General features: G+C 37.7%; 1 protein-coding gene across 1 annotated transcript in view; it reads left to right on the top strand.

Annotated features, from left to right (window-relative positions):
* Positions 1 to 20,517, top strand: part of NRG3 (neuregulin 3) — a 409,872-nt gene that overhangs the window by 370,723 nt on the left and 18,632 nt on the right. Inside the window, exons 5-6 of the mRNA XM_054206415.1 lie at positions 10,111 to 10,213; positions 14,628 to 14,754. Of these exons, the coding sequence (XP_054062390.1) occupies positions 10,111 to 10,213; positions 14,628 to 14,754 (230 nt within the window). The remainder of the gene's footprint in view (positions 1 to 10,110; positions 10,214 to 14,627; positions 14,755 to 20,517) is intronic.

Below are 20,517 nucleotides of genomic sequence, written 5' to 3'. Positions count from 1 at the left end.
GCTATTGCTTTATAAAGCCATAATATTTTTATGCAATAAACCTCTCAGAAACTGTCTTTATGAAGTCACATATAAAACAATTTAAAGTGCAATGATTATGTACCTGATCTAACGCCTATTGCGCTTAATGGTCTTTGGATTAGTCCCTCTATATAGGTGTGTATCTTAAGAAACTACGATACACTCTACAATAACTCATGCAGGAAGCTTGTGTCTAAATGTCCTTCCCTCTGCTTCCTCCGTTTACCACCACAAAGTATGGCTGAACCAGGGCCTCAGGAGGGCTGGAAAACTCAGCTGAGCATGGACTTTGCAGAAATAGAAGGTCGTATTACAAGAAGAATGAATGCTAAACGGAAGTTTCACTTTGAAAAATTTTTCGTGCTGATGGTGGGGGAGAAAAGATGACAGCAAAGACATTTTTAAAGTGCAGAACTGTGTTTGGTTATAAGATTTACAATAAAGAATAAGAAAAAGAAAGGAAGATAACAAAGTCAGAGAGAGAAGATGAAGAGATCTGCCAAGAAGCAGTCAAAAATTAAGATGGGAAAAAGGGGTGAGTCATCATTCTGGAGCAGGATAGTATACCATTTCCCCCACACTTAAGACTCTTATACAGAATTGTGGAGCTTACACACTCTGTCAGAGAGAGAGCAAGGCAAATAATACTTTCTGTGGGAAATCTATGGTATGAAACGTCTCTAGGACCTGGCAGATATTTGCTCGCCTGCAAGAATATACAGGGAAACATAACCACTGGGGGAAAACAAAACAAAAAACAAAACAAACCCAAAACCAAACAGACAAAAAAAAAAAAGCAAAAAAACCACAAACCAAACCCAAAACAAAACGAAAAAAAGAATCCTAAATCATTCTGGAAATAATGTTATTTAATTAAAAAAAAAAAAAGTCACTGTGTATTTTCCAGTCTTTAAGCTTTTGCGATTTCTGCTTTGAAGCTTTTTGCGTATCCATGAAAGACTAGAAGCTTTTTTCCATACAACGCAGAAAATGTTGCAAATGTCTTTGTTCACTGGATGAGCAGTAGGTAACATTCAAACTTTGTAATGTATTAGAGTTATGTGGATTTTCTTACCTAAATTTCAAATGGTTTTAAAACCGTTATATGAGAACCGTCAACAGTGATGTCAATGCAAAGGCAGCTGGAACTGTGCAGACTGTCTGCTTGGTTGGTGTTTGGCTGCAAAATTAAATTATCAGCATCTTGCATGCCCTCCTTGCCTGCTGACATGGTACGGTGCTGTCGCCGAGGGTGGTCTGATGGTGAAGGACCTCATTTAAGAGGTTGAATTTGCATCTCTTGAACCTGCAGTAGAAGCTGGAGGTACTTGGAGCTGTGATTCTCAGTAAGCAGAAGTGACATAAAGAGTAAGACTTGAAGGTAGATCATGAAATTTCGGCTATTAGCTAAGAGGTTTTAGTAACTAAAACACAAGTGGTTTTTACTGTTAGTTCAGTAGCTATTAGTTTTAGCTATTAGTTTAGTACTGAGGTACTAGCAAGCATAACGATGGTATTATGAAGAGGTTTTGCACCACCTAGACTTGCAGAGTACTGTAAAGGTTTAAAAACCTCCAGCCATCCCACTGGGATTTTCTTTCAGTGTATTTTGCAGTTGGCTCCTTTGGTACCACTCCATTGCTGTTCCTTTTCTGCTGGCTGCACGTGTTGCTGCTGCTGTGTTGCCTGTGCTGTCCCGTCCCTGGTGGCTTCTCCGTGCCGCTCGTCATGCCATCCGTCGTGCCAGGAGAAGCACTCAGACAGCATTGGCACTGAGGTTCTCTCTTGTGCAATGTGAATACACACAAAGAAAAAGCGTGCAAAGAGGGGATACTGGGCTCTAAAGTTTCTTTCACTATCAACGAATGAGGAGGCAAATTGGTCTGCCTCATCGTCCTGTTAAGACTTGGATATTCTTGCTCATTCTATCTACTTCCTCTTCTATTTTCAGTCTCGTTTTTGTTTTTGTTTGTGATCATAAAGGCAGAGCTCTCTGTGTATAGAAACCAGTAACTGGTATACTGCTTATGGGACTAATTGGTGGTGGCTGATTGAGTTATAACTAAATTGGATGAGTTTGGCTTGGTGACTGGAGTATCATTGTTGGTCAGTGCCCTTCTGCACCGAACAATAGGAGATGCCAAAAAAAATAGGTGCTCTGTCGGGGTCCCATTCCCCTCCATTTCAGACACGATGCGGCCCTTTTGGGAAAAAGGGGCACAGTTTCTTAGAAAATGCCTGCTGCTTCCCTGCGCTTTTCGGCTGAGAGCTCTTCTTTTCTTAGTTGCAGGAATACCACAGCATATAGGGCCATGTGCAGTCCTTAGTGCCCAGGAAAATCTTCAGTAAGTCTTTAACTTTGTATCTCAAAGCGGCAAGTTTTTGTGTGAGATTAGAGCAAGAGTTCATCTTGTTTAGATGTAGCTGTTTGCCCAGAATTTCACACTGTATTACCAGGATACTGTTTCTTCAGCAACCTGATGTGTTTTTAGTAGAAATGCCCTCGACAGTGGTCTAACATAAAATAAAAATGAAATGTTTCAGATTTTTTAGTGACTTCTTTTTCTTGCCACCAGGTATCAAGTTTCCCTGCTTCAGGACTCTGTTCTTTAGGGAGCTGCTCCTTAGCCGCTCATCCCTTTCACACATCAGCAAAAATGCAGGCAGCCATCAGGCATGGAGATGACTGTCAGAAGATCACCATTTTAGACAGCTTTACCCTTTTTATCGTAAGATTTTTTTAAGTGTCCTCATTGTCTAAAATATCGTCATAGATTTTTAGCTGTCAACCTCTGTTAACCAGGCAACGTTTTTCCCCCTATATTCAGACTGGAAGTTAAGTTGGGGAGGAGGAAGAATGGCCTTCATATTAGCTTTTCTCTTATACTTAGCAAACACAAGTTAAAATAATTAAATTCCAATTGTACCCAAAATGAATAAGATAAAAACAAGGTTCATACATAATTTTTATTCTTATTAGTGCATAATAACAATAATAGTGTAGTACAGGTTAGCTTACTGGGTGTGTATTTGCAGTAATAGAAGGTCTTAGAACTTAGAATAGCTATAATAAATTCCAAGACTGAATCTTTCAAAAAGGAAGATTAGCGCACACACACAGAGGCTGATGAGACTTAGGTAACTAATTTTGTTGATAGATGACTGACCTCGTCCATCTTAGAAAGAGAATGAAAGTAGATAAAGTTAGTAATAGAATTGGATTGTCTTACTCGTAAATTGTCAATACACAAAAACTCCTCACCAGACTTCTTCTTAAAAAGGAAAAAGCTCCTCCTCATCCCTTAGCTTCCTATGGAGCTATTTCAAGCCTAAGATTGAATAAATATGTTTCATTGAATGTACTTAACTAAGGCTTTGAAAGTTTGTTAGACTTGGATTCTGCTTATAGGTGACACAAATTCCCTGACAGTTCCCTGCAGATAAAAGGAAATTATTGTTTCTTAGGAAACCAAAGTTAAAATTCATTTACCTTCAGAATTATAATCTTGCTGTTTAAAAGTATCTACCAGATTTTCAGTTCATAACAACCAGCATTTACTAAGAATATTGTCACCTTCACTTGTTGATTATTGCACTTCAATTATGGTAACAATTGTCAGTCTTTCTTTTTTCTTTTTTGCAAATACCTCTCCACTGTTTGGCTCATTTTATTTTGAGGTTTTTTGGAAGGATGGGTTTAACTTTTCAGGAGAACTTTGTTCATTAATTTTTGAATGCAATTTTACCTTTCACTCACCAAGTTAAAATAGCTGGTTGAGAGCTCAGGTTAGAGCACATACCTTTGCATCCCATTTTGTGATGAATCTATAACTTTATAGTTAATTCATTGCTCGTTTTTAATATTCCATGCAAAACTAGAGCTAATGCATGAGTAATATTGTAGAATCAAGTACTCAAAATAGGTCAGTCTGCTTGAATACTCATCCCTTCCTTTTCTGCCACTTATATGCAGAAATTGATCTCACAAGTGTTAAATACCAATAGCCAAACAATGTATAATATAGTGCAATTATAATATATAATGGGCTACATCTATTTCACTTCGGTCTCATTAAGATCCTTCTCCTATGGATGTTCCACAAGTACAAGAAAATGTGTTTTGTTAATCTTCGTTACAATCAGAATCATTGGACAGTTGTTCCCAAGAGAGAATCACTATCGAAACTATGAAATGCTTTATGAACTTCTGCCAGCAGAAGTCAGCTTGCTCTGATTCCAGTTTGGAACGTGGATCTGTGCAACTAACCTTGACTCTGCCCTTTCTGTAAACGATAGCAGATACAAACTTCAGCTCCTAGTTTGTGAACCTAAGTGTTTTGAAGCCCTTTTAAAAGAGAAATTCTACCCAGGCAGGCAAACACTGAAGAAAGAAAACTCAGTGTCTAATAAATGTAGCTGAGAATTAGAATAAAACGTGGTATTTTATGTGAAGTAGTGCATATGCTCTTAAAGATATCGGAACACTCTTATCTGGGGCAGGTTTATCTATTTTACACATTTGCATACACTTCATTCCTTTAGAGGTTAATATGTTTATATCAAATTTTATCACATTAATCACTGAAATGGAAGAGGCAATATTATCCTCATGGTTACAGAAAGAACAAGGGTTTTGACTTACCCAAGGTCAAAGAAGAAATTTGTGAACTGCGGCTTGTAGCATTTCAGCTGTTAAATCGTTTTGCCTTAGCACAAGCTACAGCATATGGCAGTGAATCTGTATGATAGGTTTTTGCAAGCAAAGAACAGAGAAAACTCTTGGGAGAGTTGGAAGTCTGAATCACAGATTTTGTAGAACATGCAGGCTTTTTTTATTTTCTTCGTGAATTAAATTTAGAATGCCTTATATAGTTCAGCACTTTTCACACATATATCTAAGTATATTGAGAAATATGTTTTAACGACTCTCTTGCCTTTTAACTTATGGAATGCAAATTTTACTGGAAATCTTGACGTTGTATATGGGATTTCCATGTAATCCTCCTCTGTTGTTGTATACGGGACTTTGAGGATGCAGGACACCAATAAGAGTGTAAGTGGCAAATGATACTATTGAGATTCACTTAAGTAGCGAGGTTCTGGCTCTGCAGGTCATTCCAATACAATGTGGCGTGAGAACAGGCATGTCAGAAAATACACGGGCAGGGAATGAACGGAAATGAACAAAGCGTGTGGCAGCGAGGTGGCTTTATGGCTTAGTTTTTGCATAGGGACAAAAAGAAAGCCTGCCTTCATGCTGTCTTGTAATCTATGAGGAAAAGCTGTTTTTATGTTTTATCCATTAGGCCATGCTTCCTCTCTTAACTCTTAAACAGCAGGGATTGAGAAAAAGGCGCAAAGAAGAACATCTCTGAATTTTGTGGTGAAAAATAAGTGATAGAATTCTTTTCATAAATTTTCATTAGCAATTACTGATGGAGAAAGCACATGGAAAGCAATTGTTTGTTGTACATACCAATGACAAGATACTGGGCTTTAAGTATTTATGCTGTAGCATGTTGTTACTTTCATGAATGCAGAGCAGGTCCATTTAGGGGAGGGGAGTGAGGAAGGTAGGGGAATGGTGAATGCTGTTGGGGTTTGTGGTGCTTTTTGGGCTGAGAGTAAAAACTTCAGCCGAAAAATTTATCTGCACATTTATTTGTTGGGTTTTTTTTTTCTTTAGAGAGCAAAGCTTAAGTAATGCATTCATATGGTAAATGCCATAATTTCTTGGTTGAGTATTCAGTAATTCTTCTCTGTGATGCTTGTGACCATATTGAGATTTCATTCAAGAGCCATTGAAATAAGCACCACAAGGGCGAAAGCTGCTATTATTGGTTTGTTATCATTTTGCTTAGGCCACATGCACAATACTGTTCTTCATGTTTGAAATACCTTTTAAAGATATTGCAATGAATTCAGAAAATACACGATAGAACTAGAGGACCCAGTGATTATGGCTGGTAATGATATTGTGGATTTAGGTGCTAACAAAGCCTAATGTAATCTGTTTTAATTAAAATATTTTTCTCAGTAGCGTGGTTAGAAACATGCGTGGTTGTTTCTCAAGATCCTTGGACCAGTGTTATTCCTTTTATAAAAAAGTTACAAAGAAGAGGTTTCAGCTTATTTACACAACAAAACTACCATATCCTTTAGAAGTACCAATCATGAAAAAAAAGTGTCTACCCTACGCTTTTTAATCCTCTAAAGACTTATGTGTATGATTCTGTGGGTCTTTCCACATGCATAAAGCAGACAGATGGCAGCCTTTAAGAGTAAATTTTAAAGAGCAAGAGTATTTTTAAAAAAAAAAAAGCCAAACTCCAGTACCTGGACTATGGCATGTACTTTTTTTTCATAACAGACAGACAAAATGTGACTGTGGTGTGATTGCGGGAAGAAACTTTTCATCCGTGGGTCACCAGTAGTTATTTTGTGTTTTGTAATGGTAGCAAATCTGTGAGATAAGTTTAGAAAAAGGAGTACTTAAGGCACGAGAAGTTCATAGTCAGTGGGGCGACATGACAGAGGCGAAGGGAGAAAGGCAATTTTTTAGCAGGAATGAAAATAAGAAAGAATCAATAGTATAAATAAAAATGGGCTAGACACAGAAGAGCACACACACTGAATGGGGACTCATCTGTGGGAACCCAGCCTTTCAACAGGCTTCATGTCCCATGTGAGTTTGCCTTGTCTGGGAAGATCTTTCTTTACATAATTTTTGTTAAACAAAATAGCCTGCCTGTAAACAGTCTACTATGTTATTTTTCAGCACCATGGTCTATGGTTGGATTTGTGTTGGTATAGGTTATGTATTTTGTATGATTCAAATGCTTGGTGGAATTCACGTTCTGTAGTCTTAAATACTCAGCTTGATTATCCGGGAATATCCATGGCAGTTTATATTTTGTTTTTTATCTGAAATATTTTCTTGGCTGCTCATTAAATGAGGAATCCTCTCCCTAGAGTATTTATTTCAGTCGAATGCAATTAAGGTGATTTACTTCACAAGGAATATATGAATATATGTGAATAAAGAGAGACTTATCATAATAAGATTCAGTCACACTTTAGATTACCTTGGGAAGTTTGTTCCAGTATGTAAATACATGTATGCACAAGTTGATGCACATCTTCAACTAAGGAGAAGGAATTTTTAGTTCTTCCCTTTTCTACACATTGAATTTCTACAGCTTTCTGCTGTGTGAGAACAAAAGTGCTCGCAGTACTCAGCTGTAGCCGTCGGCCTTCTTTAAAGGCCCTATTCCGTACACCTTGGCTGGAGAGGATCTCAGCTGTACTATATGTGTTTAGAGCAATAGTGAGGTTAAATAAAGGCAACAATGAGGAGATCTTCAAAGTTTGCACCGAGAGAAAGATTACGTTCCTATCAGTAAGAAGGTGGGTTTTTTTAAAAAAGCAAATGTGGAAGATTAGAGAATGGAAAAATGCTTAACTGATTATATTTTAAGATGTTAGAGACAAATATGCTGGAGTCCAATACATAAATAAAGATTTAAAGGATATTAAAAAGACGAACGAAAGTGTCTAAGAAATGAAGTAAAGTTAATCAATAAGGAGTTCTTTAAATGTGCACTGTACAAAATAAACAAAAAGGAAAGAAAGCATCGATCAGCACGTGTTGAAAGCTAGTGACAGGGATTAATCTGGCTACACAAAAGACTTAAATCTCCACCTAGTTGTTTGAGCGAGATAATATTGTCCAGTCTCTGAAGTGCTTTTATCTTGGTAAGACGTATTCTAAAGCATCTTTAACAAGACAGTGATATAGGACATATTCTAAAGCATCTTTAACGAGACAGTGATAGCTATTCAGGACTGACAAAAGACCATAGCTGCATTAAACTCAAAGTTTCTCAAAAAAATCACAAAAGAAAAAAAAAGGAGGGGAAGTATTTAACGAGGACTTTGTTTGAAATAAAAACAAAATTAAGCCTGTTTGCACACACTACTTAAATCAATTTATTTTAATAAATACTTTTTTTTTTTTAATTGTATGCAGTGTTTGAGTGAAATTACAGGTCATACGTATGTATGTTTTAGTTGTGGTCTTAAGCAGTAAGTGCTGAAATTGGTATTCAGGCAGAATAGATTAACAATTTCTGAATGGAACAATTCTCTAACTATTTGCAGCGTGATCCACCTCAACTTAAGACTTCAAAATTTGTAAGATTAGTCCTTTGTGTACTGCAGTGGAAATGGAAAGTGGATAATTGTGTTTACACAGGCTAGTAAAAACAAACAAATCAAAAACCAAAATGAAGCCCCCAGACATTTAGGTCATTGCCAATGAAGATTCACTGTCTAGACCCAGATTTTATACATGCCATTGAGGAATGGGCTTATAGCTCTAGTGGAATCAGTTTTACTGCAATGTTATCAGCATTTCCTATTGAATTACAACCTTTCCAGATATATTTTGGACATGTAAAAAGTGTAAATTACTATATTTACGTCTTTATATTTTGAAGACAATATTTTAAAAGTACAGCTTTTAGAATTTCAAAATTCAAGGAGAGAAAAGAGTCAACAGGAGCTGAAGACATTTTGCATCTTAGAAATGGCTTCTGAATCACTGTGGTGTCCTTTGAGTGAGCAAGTAAAGAAGTAGTTATGAAATAAAGATTTTCTACCTGTAATTTTGTTTTAAGTAGCTTATGAAAAGGGACTGGGACTTCTACAAGAGACAAATGACTGTATTTATGATTCCAGGTGTTTAGTAAGAGCACTGGGATATTCATTCTTGATAAATTAATAGTTAGTACTGATTAGGATGCTCTATGTAGTCTTCAATCATGATAACACCAGAATAGTATTTGACTGAAGTTCCAGCTACGGGTAGATTTTTTTCAATATTTGCCTAGATTCACCTTGATGTCATACAATATTTTCTCCTAATGAACCTGAGACTTACGAACCTGGAACTTGGAGTTACTGTCACCTACTTGACTGGTATTCATATTGATGGAGGGGGTCTGCACTGAAGATTGCCAGCCTAGAAAGAAAATATGGGTTTACAGAATCATCGAATGGTTTGGGTTGGAGGGGACCTTAAATATCATCTAGTTCCAATCTAGTTTGTCAGGGCACAGTGCTTTTACTGTGCCTTGATAATCTTACATGTTGGTTTTCTACCTAAAATATATGAATGAAAATACTGTTTTGTATGTTGCATGTTTGGAGAAACTGATCTTAAAAAATAAGAAACTATTTAGCATGTTAGCACTTTGTGTGAGACAAGTAGTTGAAATAATAAAAATGAAATATAGCACTTAAGGAGCTGTTAATGAATTCAGTGTGTGTAACTCCAGTTGCCTATTAGCTTCTGTCTGCTGTCATGAATGAGTGTTTTCTCTTGTTTTCTTAGCTTTTCTTTTCTATTTTTTAATTCATTCTGTTCCTGTTTTAAAATTAATTAGAAGATTATGAGTTTTATTAAGGAAATTTCTTTTTAAAAAATAGACTCCCATGAAAGCAATATCTGGTGCATTGTAGCATAGTAGTCATTGCATTCCATCCAAGTTGATTGAATTAATTTTTGACTGTAGTATGTTGTATGTAAGCTTCAAGTGCAGGGAATGACATAGAAGTAGGCACTGTAATCACCATTCAATAAAAAAAACCCTTACCTTTTTTGTGTAGGTAAAAAAGAACTGTGAATCTTGTGGGACCTTGTGAGAGCTCTGACGGGTCTTGCCTTAGGTCAGAAAAACTCCGTGGTTGTACGGCTCTTTATCCTATTGACAGTAGAAGCTTTCTAAAAAAGCTGAAAAATAGCATTTAGGGCAGAGAAAATATTAAATTATCCTGATTTTTATTATTATGTATGTATTGCGTGTATTGGGACCACTTTCTAAAACGTTCCTAGGAGGCTGCGACTCTATGAACCTTATCTAGATGAGAGGTTCAGAGAAGCATCCATTCTGTTGAGGAACTGGGCAACCCAGACCTCCAAATCTCTCGTATCTGTCCATCATTAGTGAAATCATGATGTGCTGAAATCCACTTTTCGCAAGTATTGTTTTCTGATGCTTTCATAATTCTCAATTTTGCTGTTCACAGAGAGCGAAGAAGTGTACCAGCGCCAGGTGCTGTCTATTTCCTGTATCGTCTTTGGCATAGTCGTAGTGGGCATGCTTTGTGCAGCGTTCTACTTCAAAACAAAGTAAGAGCCTTCGTCTAGCATGTTTGTTATTTAGCTTCTGTCCTTTTTACGGCTTTACAATTCTTCAGTTTCTCCCCACCTTTTGAAGCTGTTGTTATCTCTGGACAGGCTAGAACAGCTCCCCATGGCTAGCTACGCTATCTAGGTCCAAAAAAAAGTAAACAGGAGTAATAAGTGTTCTTTTTTCTATTTTCTGATATCAGGAAAGAAGACACATAGTGCCCTTTCCAGTTCTGTTTTTGACAATAATAATTTTTTGTTTTTTACTATCAGTGCAATATTCACTCTCCTCTTTTGAAAATAAAAGTATAAACATACCATCTCCTTTTCGCATTTCATTTCATATCCCTGAATGTCCCTTTTGTTTCTGTATGCTGAGAACAAAGGTAAAGTTAGAAATAAAGAGCGAGAGAGACAAGTTCTCTGCAGGTATCTGTAACCTGTAGCTAATAGCTGTAAACTGCTGATGTAGTTGCATAACTGCAATTCAAGTACGGTGGAATCATCTGTACTAAACTATTTTCAAGTGAAATTCTTTCCACTCTATTCTTTATCTTCCCAACTAAACATTATTTTTTAGTATTTATTGTTATGTGTGTAATTTGAGTTGCAAAAACCTCCTATCAATTACATGACACGCTTGTCAGTGCCACTGCATCTATAAATACATTTTGTATGGTTGCCATCCCTCATTCCTGTTCCAGCTGGAGCTAATGAGAGAACACCCATCAATAGAAATAGTACCTGCAAGAGGTTAGTCGTGTTGGCTGAGCATCAAGAATGTGGAGGTTTGCACCGTTTATAAGTTTGGATGCTTATCTAAATCCCCTTTCTTAGAATTTATTTTGATGGGTAGGAAATCTGATGAGGACTACTTTTTATTTTTAAAAAATATAAAATGTTTTGACATTTCAACCAGGAAAAAAAAAGTTGGAAAAGTCACTAGATCTTTTTTAATTCTTTTTCGTCCCCCCAGACTTCAGGGGTAGTTCGTGCACAACTTAAGTGAAGATTTGAGTTCATTCATGTTTCATCTAAACACTCCTACCCGTTCTCATGCCTTGAGGGATTTCATTTAGTTGTTCTGTGGACCTAGAGGATGACAGTGATGCTAGCCGGGAGGATGCTGTGGCAGGACAGTTCCTCTCTGCAAACTCCTTGGTTGCATTATAAGTTGTGAGCAGAGACAGCCATTTGCCACTGCATTAGAAACATCGTTATGCGTTTTAGATCTGCAGAAGAAAGAAGAGAGAATAAGGTGTTCCTGTTCTTCCTGGAAAGGCTTGGGGGTTTTGCTGATGAAGAGAGATTCAGAGAAGGCAGAATGAGATTGTCAGTTGGAAGAACGTGCAGTCGACAACTGAGCATAGTGGGAATAAAATGTCCCTCTGTTATTTAGCTGCGCCCCTCTTGGTTTTGCAGTGTTGTAGAGAGTGGTGGAGAGCTGGGTTGGAACAGCCTTCCAGATACCATGGCTTGGATGAGGTCACGGGGAGAGCCAAAAATTAGTCAAAATAATGCTTCAAAAATAAACTGACAAGACAATAGTGCTTCATATCACAGCAGGAGGTGAGGGTGTTGGGTTTGGGTTTTTACCTGCATTATAAAGATGGTAGGTAAGAGTTACTGGGAAGAGTTGAAGTGTGCTTATGCCAGATTCTGGGAACTGAGGTTTGAAGAGTAATGAGAAAATGGGCACCTCCTGTTCAGTCAAGAGATCTTATCAAATCTATGAAATACAGTAATGGTAAGATACTAATCAATCCCTAACTCCCTGGCTGTGGCTCCATCTGGCAAACTGTCCAAAAAGTAAATAAGAGTGTCTAGACTGGGTTGCATAGAGACCACGTAGAACAGTGTCACAATAACTGTGACATTGGACAGTGTCTTAACAGTGTAAAAAGCAACAAATGTAAAGTGCCTCAACCATTAACATACGTTAGCTTTTAGTCAACGGATTTTCAGGAGCTACTTCATCAGGCAGATGTATCTTGATCATGTTTAAGAGTTATCAAAGCATTCCTCCTGCATGGGAGATAATCCTTGGGTTTAATTTGATGTATCAAAAATTTAAAATATTGCTAACAGCTACAGATACTCAGAATGGTGCACCCTTTAAGAAAAAAGTTTCCATGAAGACACTGACACTGACTTTCTTAGTCTGATAATTGCATAATGCCTGCTGCCAGAAATATGCACTGCCCTATGCACCATTAAATTAAAAGTCCTTTAAAATAAATTCAATTTGGGGAAGTTTAGAACTATAATTAAACACTATGTCCTTCCAATTATTCCTTTTAAGGTAATCAAGAAAGTGCTGTAAGTGTTAGCAACAGAGGGAGAGTACAGTAATGGGCTGCTCTTTATGGCTTAGACTTTTATAGGTGACTAGTGACTTTATTTCTTGCTGAAGTAACAACACTTTATTGCCGAATATCTCTAAAGTAAACCACATAAGGCCCATTTGTTTTGAAAACAAAAATTATAAAATAAATATATTAATCAGTGAGTAACTTTGAATTATTAATAATTTCTAGTTTTATAACTGTGCATCCTATAGTTTGGCAAAATGAATATGCATAAACCTAATATTAGTGTTAGGTTGCATGATCATAAAAGGCAATTAATGATTATATTGTTTCTCTCAGTAAATTGCCTTTGGGAATCTCAATTGTAATGTTAAAGATTGTGGCAGTGAAGCTGAATATTCCAGTTTACTTACATGTGTTTATAGATGTAGAAACAACTCTAAACCCAGGTTTTCTAAATAAATCCCAATTAGATTTACAAAAATTTGTAATTTGTGTTGTTATTTTCCTGATTAAATTCTAAGAACATTGTCTGTATAGAAGAGATTCACAAAGTCTGATGTTGTGATCGTGTTTTGCTGTCATTGTTTAGACTTTATATGAAGTCTCCACTCAAAAACAGTCATCAAAAAAGGCAGGATATTCCATAACCATTATGGAGACCAACACGCAAGTGGCTGGCCTTCCAGTAGGGCATATGGATATATATGCTTATTTACTCAGTGTATGTAATTTAACTGGTCAGAAAATAATTATTCATACAAACTCTAGAGTTGCTTTTATGAATTTCCCCTGGAATTTTGTGAGAAGCTAAAGCATTCATTTTGACATTTTACAAGTTAAATTATTCAATTTCATTGGTTTCAAAATTGAGTATATATCAAAAAAAGGTTTTAGAAGAGATGTTTCAGAATCAATTGACTAATTAATTTAATTTGACACTATAATCCTTCAAATTATAAATCTATTCAGATTATTCTGATATCAGCTTTACAAGTTGTTTTGGTTAAGGAAGAATTTCGAAAGTTTAATAAGTTTTGTGCTTGAGAAATTATTTCCTCACCCACCCATATTCATAAATCTTACTAATGATGAGTTCCTAGCTATACTTAAAACAAGCCACTCATATTTGTAACACGCTTAAAATAGGGGCCTTTGAGGTTTGTTGCTGGAGATGCATCTGCTGGGGAGAAAAAGGAGGAAGGGAAGGAAGGAAAGAAAGAATTAAAATAGTATTGTAGAGTTATTTCTTGTGATCATGTAAAACTGATAGTCTCAGACAATGTAGCTTATCAAAAGAGTGGAGACTGATAAAAGATCTTAAATATATTTTGTTAATGGTTTTTGCCCAGCTGAGGTATCTGTTTGCAGAAGATAAAAGAAATATTTAAAATAAAGTTTGCTGCCTCATATCCTCAGTCATGTACAGAACTTCAAAATTCAGTTTGCCAATATAGTGTGGCAGAAACAGAAAGCATTTATTAATAGTGTAGCTGTCTCCTGAATATTGCAAGTGATTCATCTAGTGGTATTCCTAGCTCTGACATAGTGGATCATACTATAATATGTCAAAAACACAGCCTCAGATACCATACTGATGGTTTTTTCCAGGTTTAAGCATGTAAGCAAAAGCTGGTCAATACAAGATACTGGTTTATAGGTCAAGTCTAATCAGCTGTGAGCAGAAATCTTTGATTCTTCAACACTTTTTATAGCCAACAGGGACTAACGCCTGCTGTATTTGCCAAAATCTTTGTTCCAAATCAGAGCAAAATGCTTTTTTAATATGCAGGCCTACTTCCAGCTATTGTTAAATATGTAATAGATGATCTTACAAAAATCCTGCACTGAAACAACTAGCATACTATTATAGTAATCTGAGAATAGAAGATCTTTTAAACAGAAGACCTCTTTTTTTTTCCTTTCTTAAGCTTCGACAGAAAATGACCACTGCATTGAAATATTAGACACTAGTGAATTAGCTCAGCTGGTTAATCTAATATGGTGAAGTTTTGAACAAAGGGAACCATGGCTATAAAAATACCATGGCTATAGTGGAAGATCAGACTAGCTCTTTCTTACATGAATTTTATTTCTCTCTGCAGGAAACAAACAAAGCAAATTCATGAACAGCTGAAAGAAACACAGAATAGGAAAACCTACAGCCTAAATGCTTCCAGCATGATGGCAAAGTCAGAGTGTATGGCACAAAGCCGAGTCCAGCTGCAAAACGTAAGTAATCCTGCCAGCTACAACACTTAATAGCCTGGCTGAGTTCCTGCTGCCGATGGCAGCACATCGCCGTGTTGCTACTAGCATCTGAGCAATGGGAACAAGAATTCTCACCTCTTTCATAAAATGTTTTCTGTCAGGCCTGTTAATGGAAAACAAAAAGCAGGGACCTAGTTGCGCCCCCAGTAGTGGAAATTACTATCATAGTTTCCTGCAATACCGTAGCTCATATGTATGGTTTATAGGTGAAGTGGGGGTCCTTGATCCTAAGTGATTTCAATTTCAAGTCTTCCAGTAATTAATGAACCTGCATGAAAAAATGTAGAGATATGTTACAGTTAATTCAGAGTAAAGTCAAAATCTAGAACTAAATTTACACATGTAAACTAGTGCCCAAGGGAAGACAGTCTCATTTTTCCTGGGACTTGAGTTAAAAGAGTTTTTGATACCAGAAAAAGATTGGTTTGTTCAAATCAAATTTGAAAATTATGTAGTCATTTTCTGTATGTAGTTATATCTAAGTCAATGCAGTCCCACAATCATGAAATACACAAAGCATATTTGAAATAAGGAACTTGAAAGCGACCGATTAATTTAGCGCTGGATGCAATGTATTTTCCAATGGGTGTCATTTTCTTCCCCCTGGTCGCACACATTTAGTGCTGTCTTATTTTGAACAAAGTCTTTGGAACAACGGAGAAAGGTCCTGATAGCAACACAATAGGAAATCATAAAAGATGTATTGAAGCCTTTCTAAATGCTTAACTCTTTTTTCAAAAAATACAATATCTTAATTTTTCTTAAAGGGCTGACTACCTTATTTGCCAGAGTCCATCAAAATAGTGGGAGTTTACCAAAAGTGAGCACTCATGCGCATTTAACCACAGATGTCTCAACTCCTGGTTTACATCCAATTCATGCAGAAATAAGTATAAGCCCTTTTGACCAATTCGGAGTACACAGAGCCTGCATGCTGTGACAGAGGAGTTGTCAGAGCATTGCTTGTCTTCACTAAATTTTTATTTTATAGGAGCACCATTCTGGTTGTGATATGCTTTGTGGTTCAGGAAAAATACACTATTTCAAGAAGGAAGATAGCTCCGCTAAATTGACATAATCACAGTTTAGGGAACCTTGTGCAATTCTTTGTTTCACTTTCAGTTCATTCAGTCATATATTATTTCTAACCCCTAAAAAAAAAAAAGCTGTTGGGAGCATTGCTGGGTTGTAATGATGGCAACAAAAGGTAAAGTTGTAAAGAGCTTTTGTGAGCCTTTTGTTCTGACATATAAAGTAGGTCTTGGTTAACACTAAGAATATGTTCTTTGCCTTTCTGCTCGCTGTAATTTGGTGCAATATTTTGTCAACCCGTCATCACGATGAACTACTTGATGTCTTCTGAGCAGCTGACAAACACATCAACAAGCTCTATTTAAGTCTTTTTCCTTTGCCATAACAATAGCCATAATGGCTGAAGTACCAGTTTGCAGATTCCAGATATTAGAGATTGAAAACCCTTATTATTATTATTTAATTTTTTTAATCCAAATTTGCTTTTCAGTTTTTAATGCTGTTCAAACTGGCATTATCAGTGCTGGTAATTAACACGGCATTTTCTTGTTCTTCTGGCTGCTTCGCAGGCAGCTGTTTTCTTCTTGCCATTAATGCATTTTCCCTTTGGGAGCAGAGATACTAAGGAAGAAAAACAGAATGACCTTGTGCGGGATGTAGCGTAACAGCGCAGGGTAATAATGGTTTCTATTGTTAGCAAGATTTTAGTGCAGGAATGCATGTAGGCAGTTCATGAAATATTTACGAAACTTGGCAGATTGAAGGGGAAAAAAAAGGGTGGGGGGTATGGCGAGGCAGCAGAAAAGAACTTTGAAATGGTGTTTCATAGGACTGGCCGAGTGGCTTCCCATCAGAGACCAGGGATCTGCCCCGGGTGTATCTGCTGGGTGGGAAAGGGAGCGGGCAGAGGCACGGCGAGGAGAGCGCTCCCGCTGCTCACTCCTGCGGCCGCGCTCAGCCTTTCTGCCCGTCACCGTCATGCCATCTCTCGGTGATTCCCATCTGCAGCTCCCACCACATGGGTTTGGGGAGAAGACTTATGTTTATGTAATCCTGGAAGCCATTTCTTTTCCCACTCTGGGTGCTCCTCTTGCATGGGAAAGCTGTCTTGCTTGTATGTCACCTTTCTTTCTTCCCCTAAAAGATTCTCCCATATTTTTCTCCTGGCTATTTTGAATGGACCGGGTGACGCTTTCAGGGTTTTCACCATGCTTCTTCTATAGCAAAGAATACATTAGTGTAGACCTGAGAATAGTTGCATAAGGTTCCTTATTCTTGATGACTATTCTAATAATGTCTATTCTGAAAGAGCCATCACGTTTTGACTCAGAGATTGCTACATTTAGTGAAGGATGCATGGATCTTTCCAAATCTTGTGTTGCTCTAGAAAGAGGTTTTACTTATTTCCCAAGACCCAGCGTATAGCATATAGTGTTTGAAGTGGTTTGTGGCTGTAGAGAGCTTGACATGTCTCAGTGAAGTGCTTTTCCTCCTCATCGTTCCTTATTTCCCTTTTCACTCTTGTCAAGACTTCAGGAAAAGAATAATTTTTTCTTACTTATTTTCGAAGCCAATTTTGAATCTTTTTTTAAATGAGAGAAGCCGTGTGCATCTCTCAGAATTGGTGCTAACAGAAAAACCACACACTTCATTTTTTAACCGAGTATGAAAATTAATTACCAATTTGCATTTTATTCTAGCCTAACTCATTATACTTGCAGCTATTTGCAGTACTGCAGAAGGAAAAGGACTGCAGACCTCAGTCCCCATGATAACCCACCTCTGTGCCAATTAAAACTTCTTTACGGTACTGTGATTATGAAAACCATATACAAGGTTAAGAGCTCTGAATGTTTGCTTTTAAAACACTCTCCGGTTGTATCAGAATTCTCCTGCTGCATCCTGGACTACAGGTTACATTGCAGCAATCCTTATTTCAAAAGGCAGTGTTCAAGAAATGAATGTGAAGTGTTGGACCTTCCCCCAAGTTCATTAAACATCCACATGGCAGGATTGCTCTTTCAGATGTGGCTATTCAAGTTAAGCAACAGGATATTCAGAAAAAAATGGAGCTGGCCAACTGAAAAATGTAGGCTTTTTAAAACTCCCTTCATCTAAGAAGTTACTCTCTTTGGGGTTTTTGCCCTCTCTGATCAGCACAGTAAACACAAGCGAGGAAGAATGGCCACATCCCAGCACCTTCCTTGGCAAGCCCCGAGGCTGAGGAAGAACGCAAGGAGAGTTAGGCATTTAAGTTAAAACATGGATGTCTCCCTGTCATTTGCTACATTGCAGGGAATAAAGCTTTTTGTTTGCATTGACAATATTTTGAAGTATCATATGCTTTTCCTTCCCACACTCAAATGCATCATATCTCCTCCACTTCCTTCCTCTGCTCAGCTGTGATTCTGTAAAGTAAAAAAATGGGTTAGATTTTGTCAGGACAGCTGTATTCTCTCTGAATTCCTGCTGCTCATAGCTAGTAATTGTGTAACCTGTGCCGAGTCTATTTCCCTCGTTATCGATTCCATTCTTTTGTTGGGGATATAAATTAGATGAAAAATACTGTACACTGTAAGCAGGATTCATAAATAACTGTTTGAACACAGCTCCTAGTATTTCTCCTGAATCTCCTTCAAGTCCACTGCTTTCCCTAAACATTCTGGCAGCAATGCACTTAATTTCTTGCTCGGTTTTGTAGCATCTTGGATTTGGATACTAATGCACTGGTAATCTTGCTATAATTCTTCAGTCAGGAAGAGACAGGTATGCCAGTTTTTAATGCAAGATCTTTGAGGTACAAGGAGATTCAGATTTATTTCACCTAGTGCATGAAAGTTAGGACTTCCTCGTATTACCTCCCCCTTCCCAAAGAGATTGTATTATCTTCAAGAGATATTTAACAACTGTGCTCCACAGGAGTGCAGCAATCGGTTCGACATTCTCATAGGCAAAAGGAAATAAATTGTCATTCTCAGCTGCCCCTCTTAGAAAGAGAAGTGTTCTGTGTCCCCTCAGAGACCGTGCAAGGGGCAGGAGGAGCTGTTGTGCTCTTGTTTTTCTGTAATTCACCAGTCTTCGTGAGTCTTAATCATGCTCCTGATTACTAGCTCCTTTTTCCACCTTGACTAGAGGGTTTCTTTAAATTCTCATAACTTGACAAACATGTCATGCAACAAAGAAAAGAAAACCAAAAAAAAGCAGCTGAAGCCTTGCCATTTCTTTAGTGATTCTGAGTTGTCATGGTTGTTTAAAGTGGCCTTTTTCACCTTTGTGGATTTTAATACCTTCTGCCGTGGTCTTAAGTGGATCTATTAATTCCCCATCACTTTCCCTCTGAGGTGGTTAATATGCTTTTCATGCTGTAGTGTGCGGTTTCACTTTTCACCACGCTTGTTTCTAATAGCTCACAATCACTGCCTCCAGGCTTCTGATATTCTTATAAAGAGGGGGGGAAAAACATGCTCTTTTTGTGTCTCGTTGCCTTTTGTTGATAGTAGTAGGAACTAAATTCTTTTTAGTAACTGTGATAGAAATGCAGTTAAAACATGTTGAGCGACAGACACACTTAAATCTTTTAAAAGATTACAGTGTGGTTTTCCCTGAGTTATGATGCGATTTATTGGCTAAGATGAAGAGCAGATTTCCCATTTCTGTATCACATGACTACTTAGGAAGAACTGCCAGAATAGACAAACTTGGGTTTACCGACCTCTGTCTAGAGCTAGTGTTGGCAACAAAACATGTAGAGCATGTGGGAACAGCCCTAAGGACGGTAAATGTACCGCCTGACGGGCTCTTCTGCAAGGTCAGCCCAGAAAAGTCACTGGCTCTTTACCTCCTTGAGGCACCCTCTCTGAATGTAATTTAAAGCTGGCCCCTCCGTCTTCTCCGTCCTTTTTGTAATGGGATCCCCACATCACCTCTTTTCCAGTGCCACATACGTTTCTGGACTTTTTGTTACTACTATTTTGGGAAAATCGTTGAGGAGGAGGAGCTAAGAAAAGCAGGGGGGAGGGATGGGTGTTTTGTTTTGCATAACACTAGGACAACAGTGTCAAGCTGTTCTGTAGCGCTTGAGTGGCGTTTGTTACCCACGGATCCTACATTTTAGAATAAAGAACACAAGGCACGGAGCAGGGGAATTAGGTGCTCACAGTCGTACAGGAGGTCAGTGGCAGAGGCTGATTTCTTGTCTCCCGGCCCAGGCTGCTGTTGCAGATTTGCTTAGTGTTAACTAGCTGGGGGTGGAATTTTATTGTCAAAGAGTTGAGTAATTATACATAACAGATGATTTTTCTCCATGAAACTGTGGAAAAATTGAAAATTTGCAAAATGGTTTATTTTTAAGTGCTATCATTAGTCTTTAATTTATTTAGCCATATGCATCAGTGTTTCTCAAAGAAGTACAAATAATTAAGCAAGAAGACAATAAAACCACTAAAAAAATAATACAGATAAGCTTTCAGTGATGCTTTCAACCTACTGCAACAGCCCTTTGAAAGTGTTTCACAGCTTATTCTCCATCGTGGCTGAGTATTCAGCAGCTCACAACTGAGTGAGCGCTCCGCAGAGCTCAGCCCAGGTGAGAAGTGGGCTGTGGAAGCAGCAGGATGGGCTCTGCTGGGATACGGACGGGGAGTAATCCTATACCGTACTTCTAAGGGCACCACCCGATACTGCTGTAAACTC

Source organism: Rissa tridactyla, chromosome 6, assembly GCF_028500815.1.
Source record: "Rissa tridactyla isolate bRisTri1 chromosome 6, bRisTri1.patW.cur.20221130, whole genome shotgun sequence".
In the NCBI taxonomy this organism is placed as follows: Eukaryota; Metazoa; Chordata; class Aves; order Charadriiformes; family Laridae; genus Rissa; species Rissa tridactyla.
This window is presented reverse-complemented; position numbering and strand designations above follow the sequence as displayed.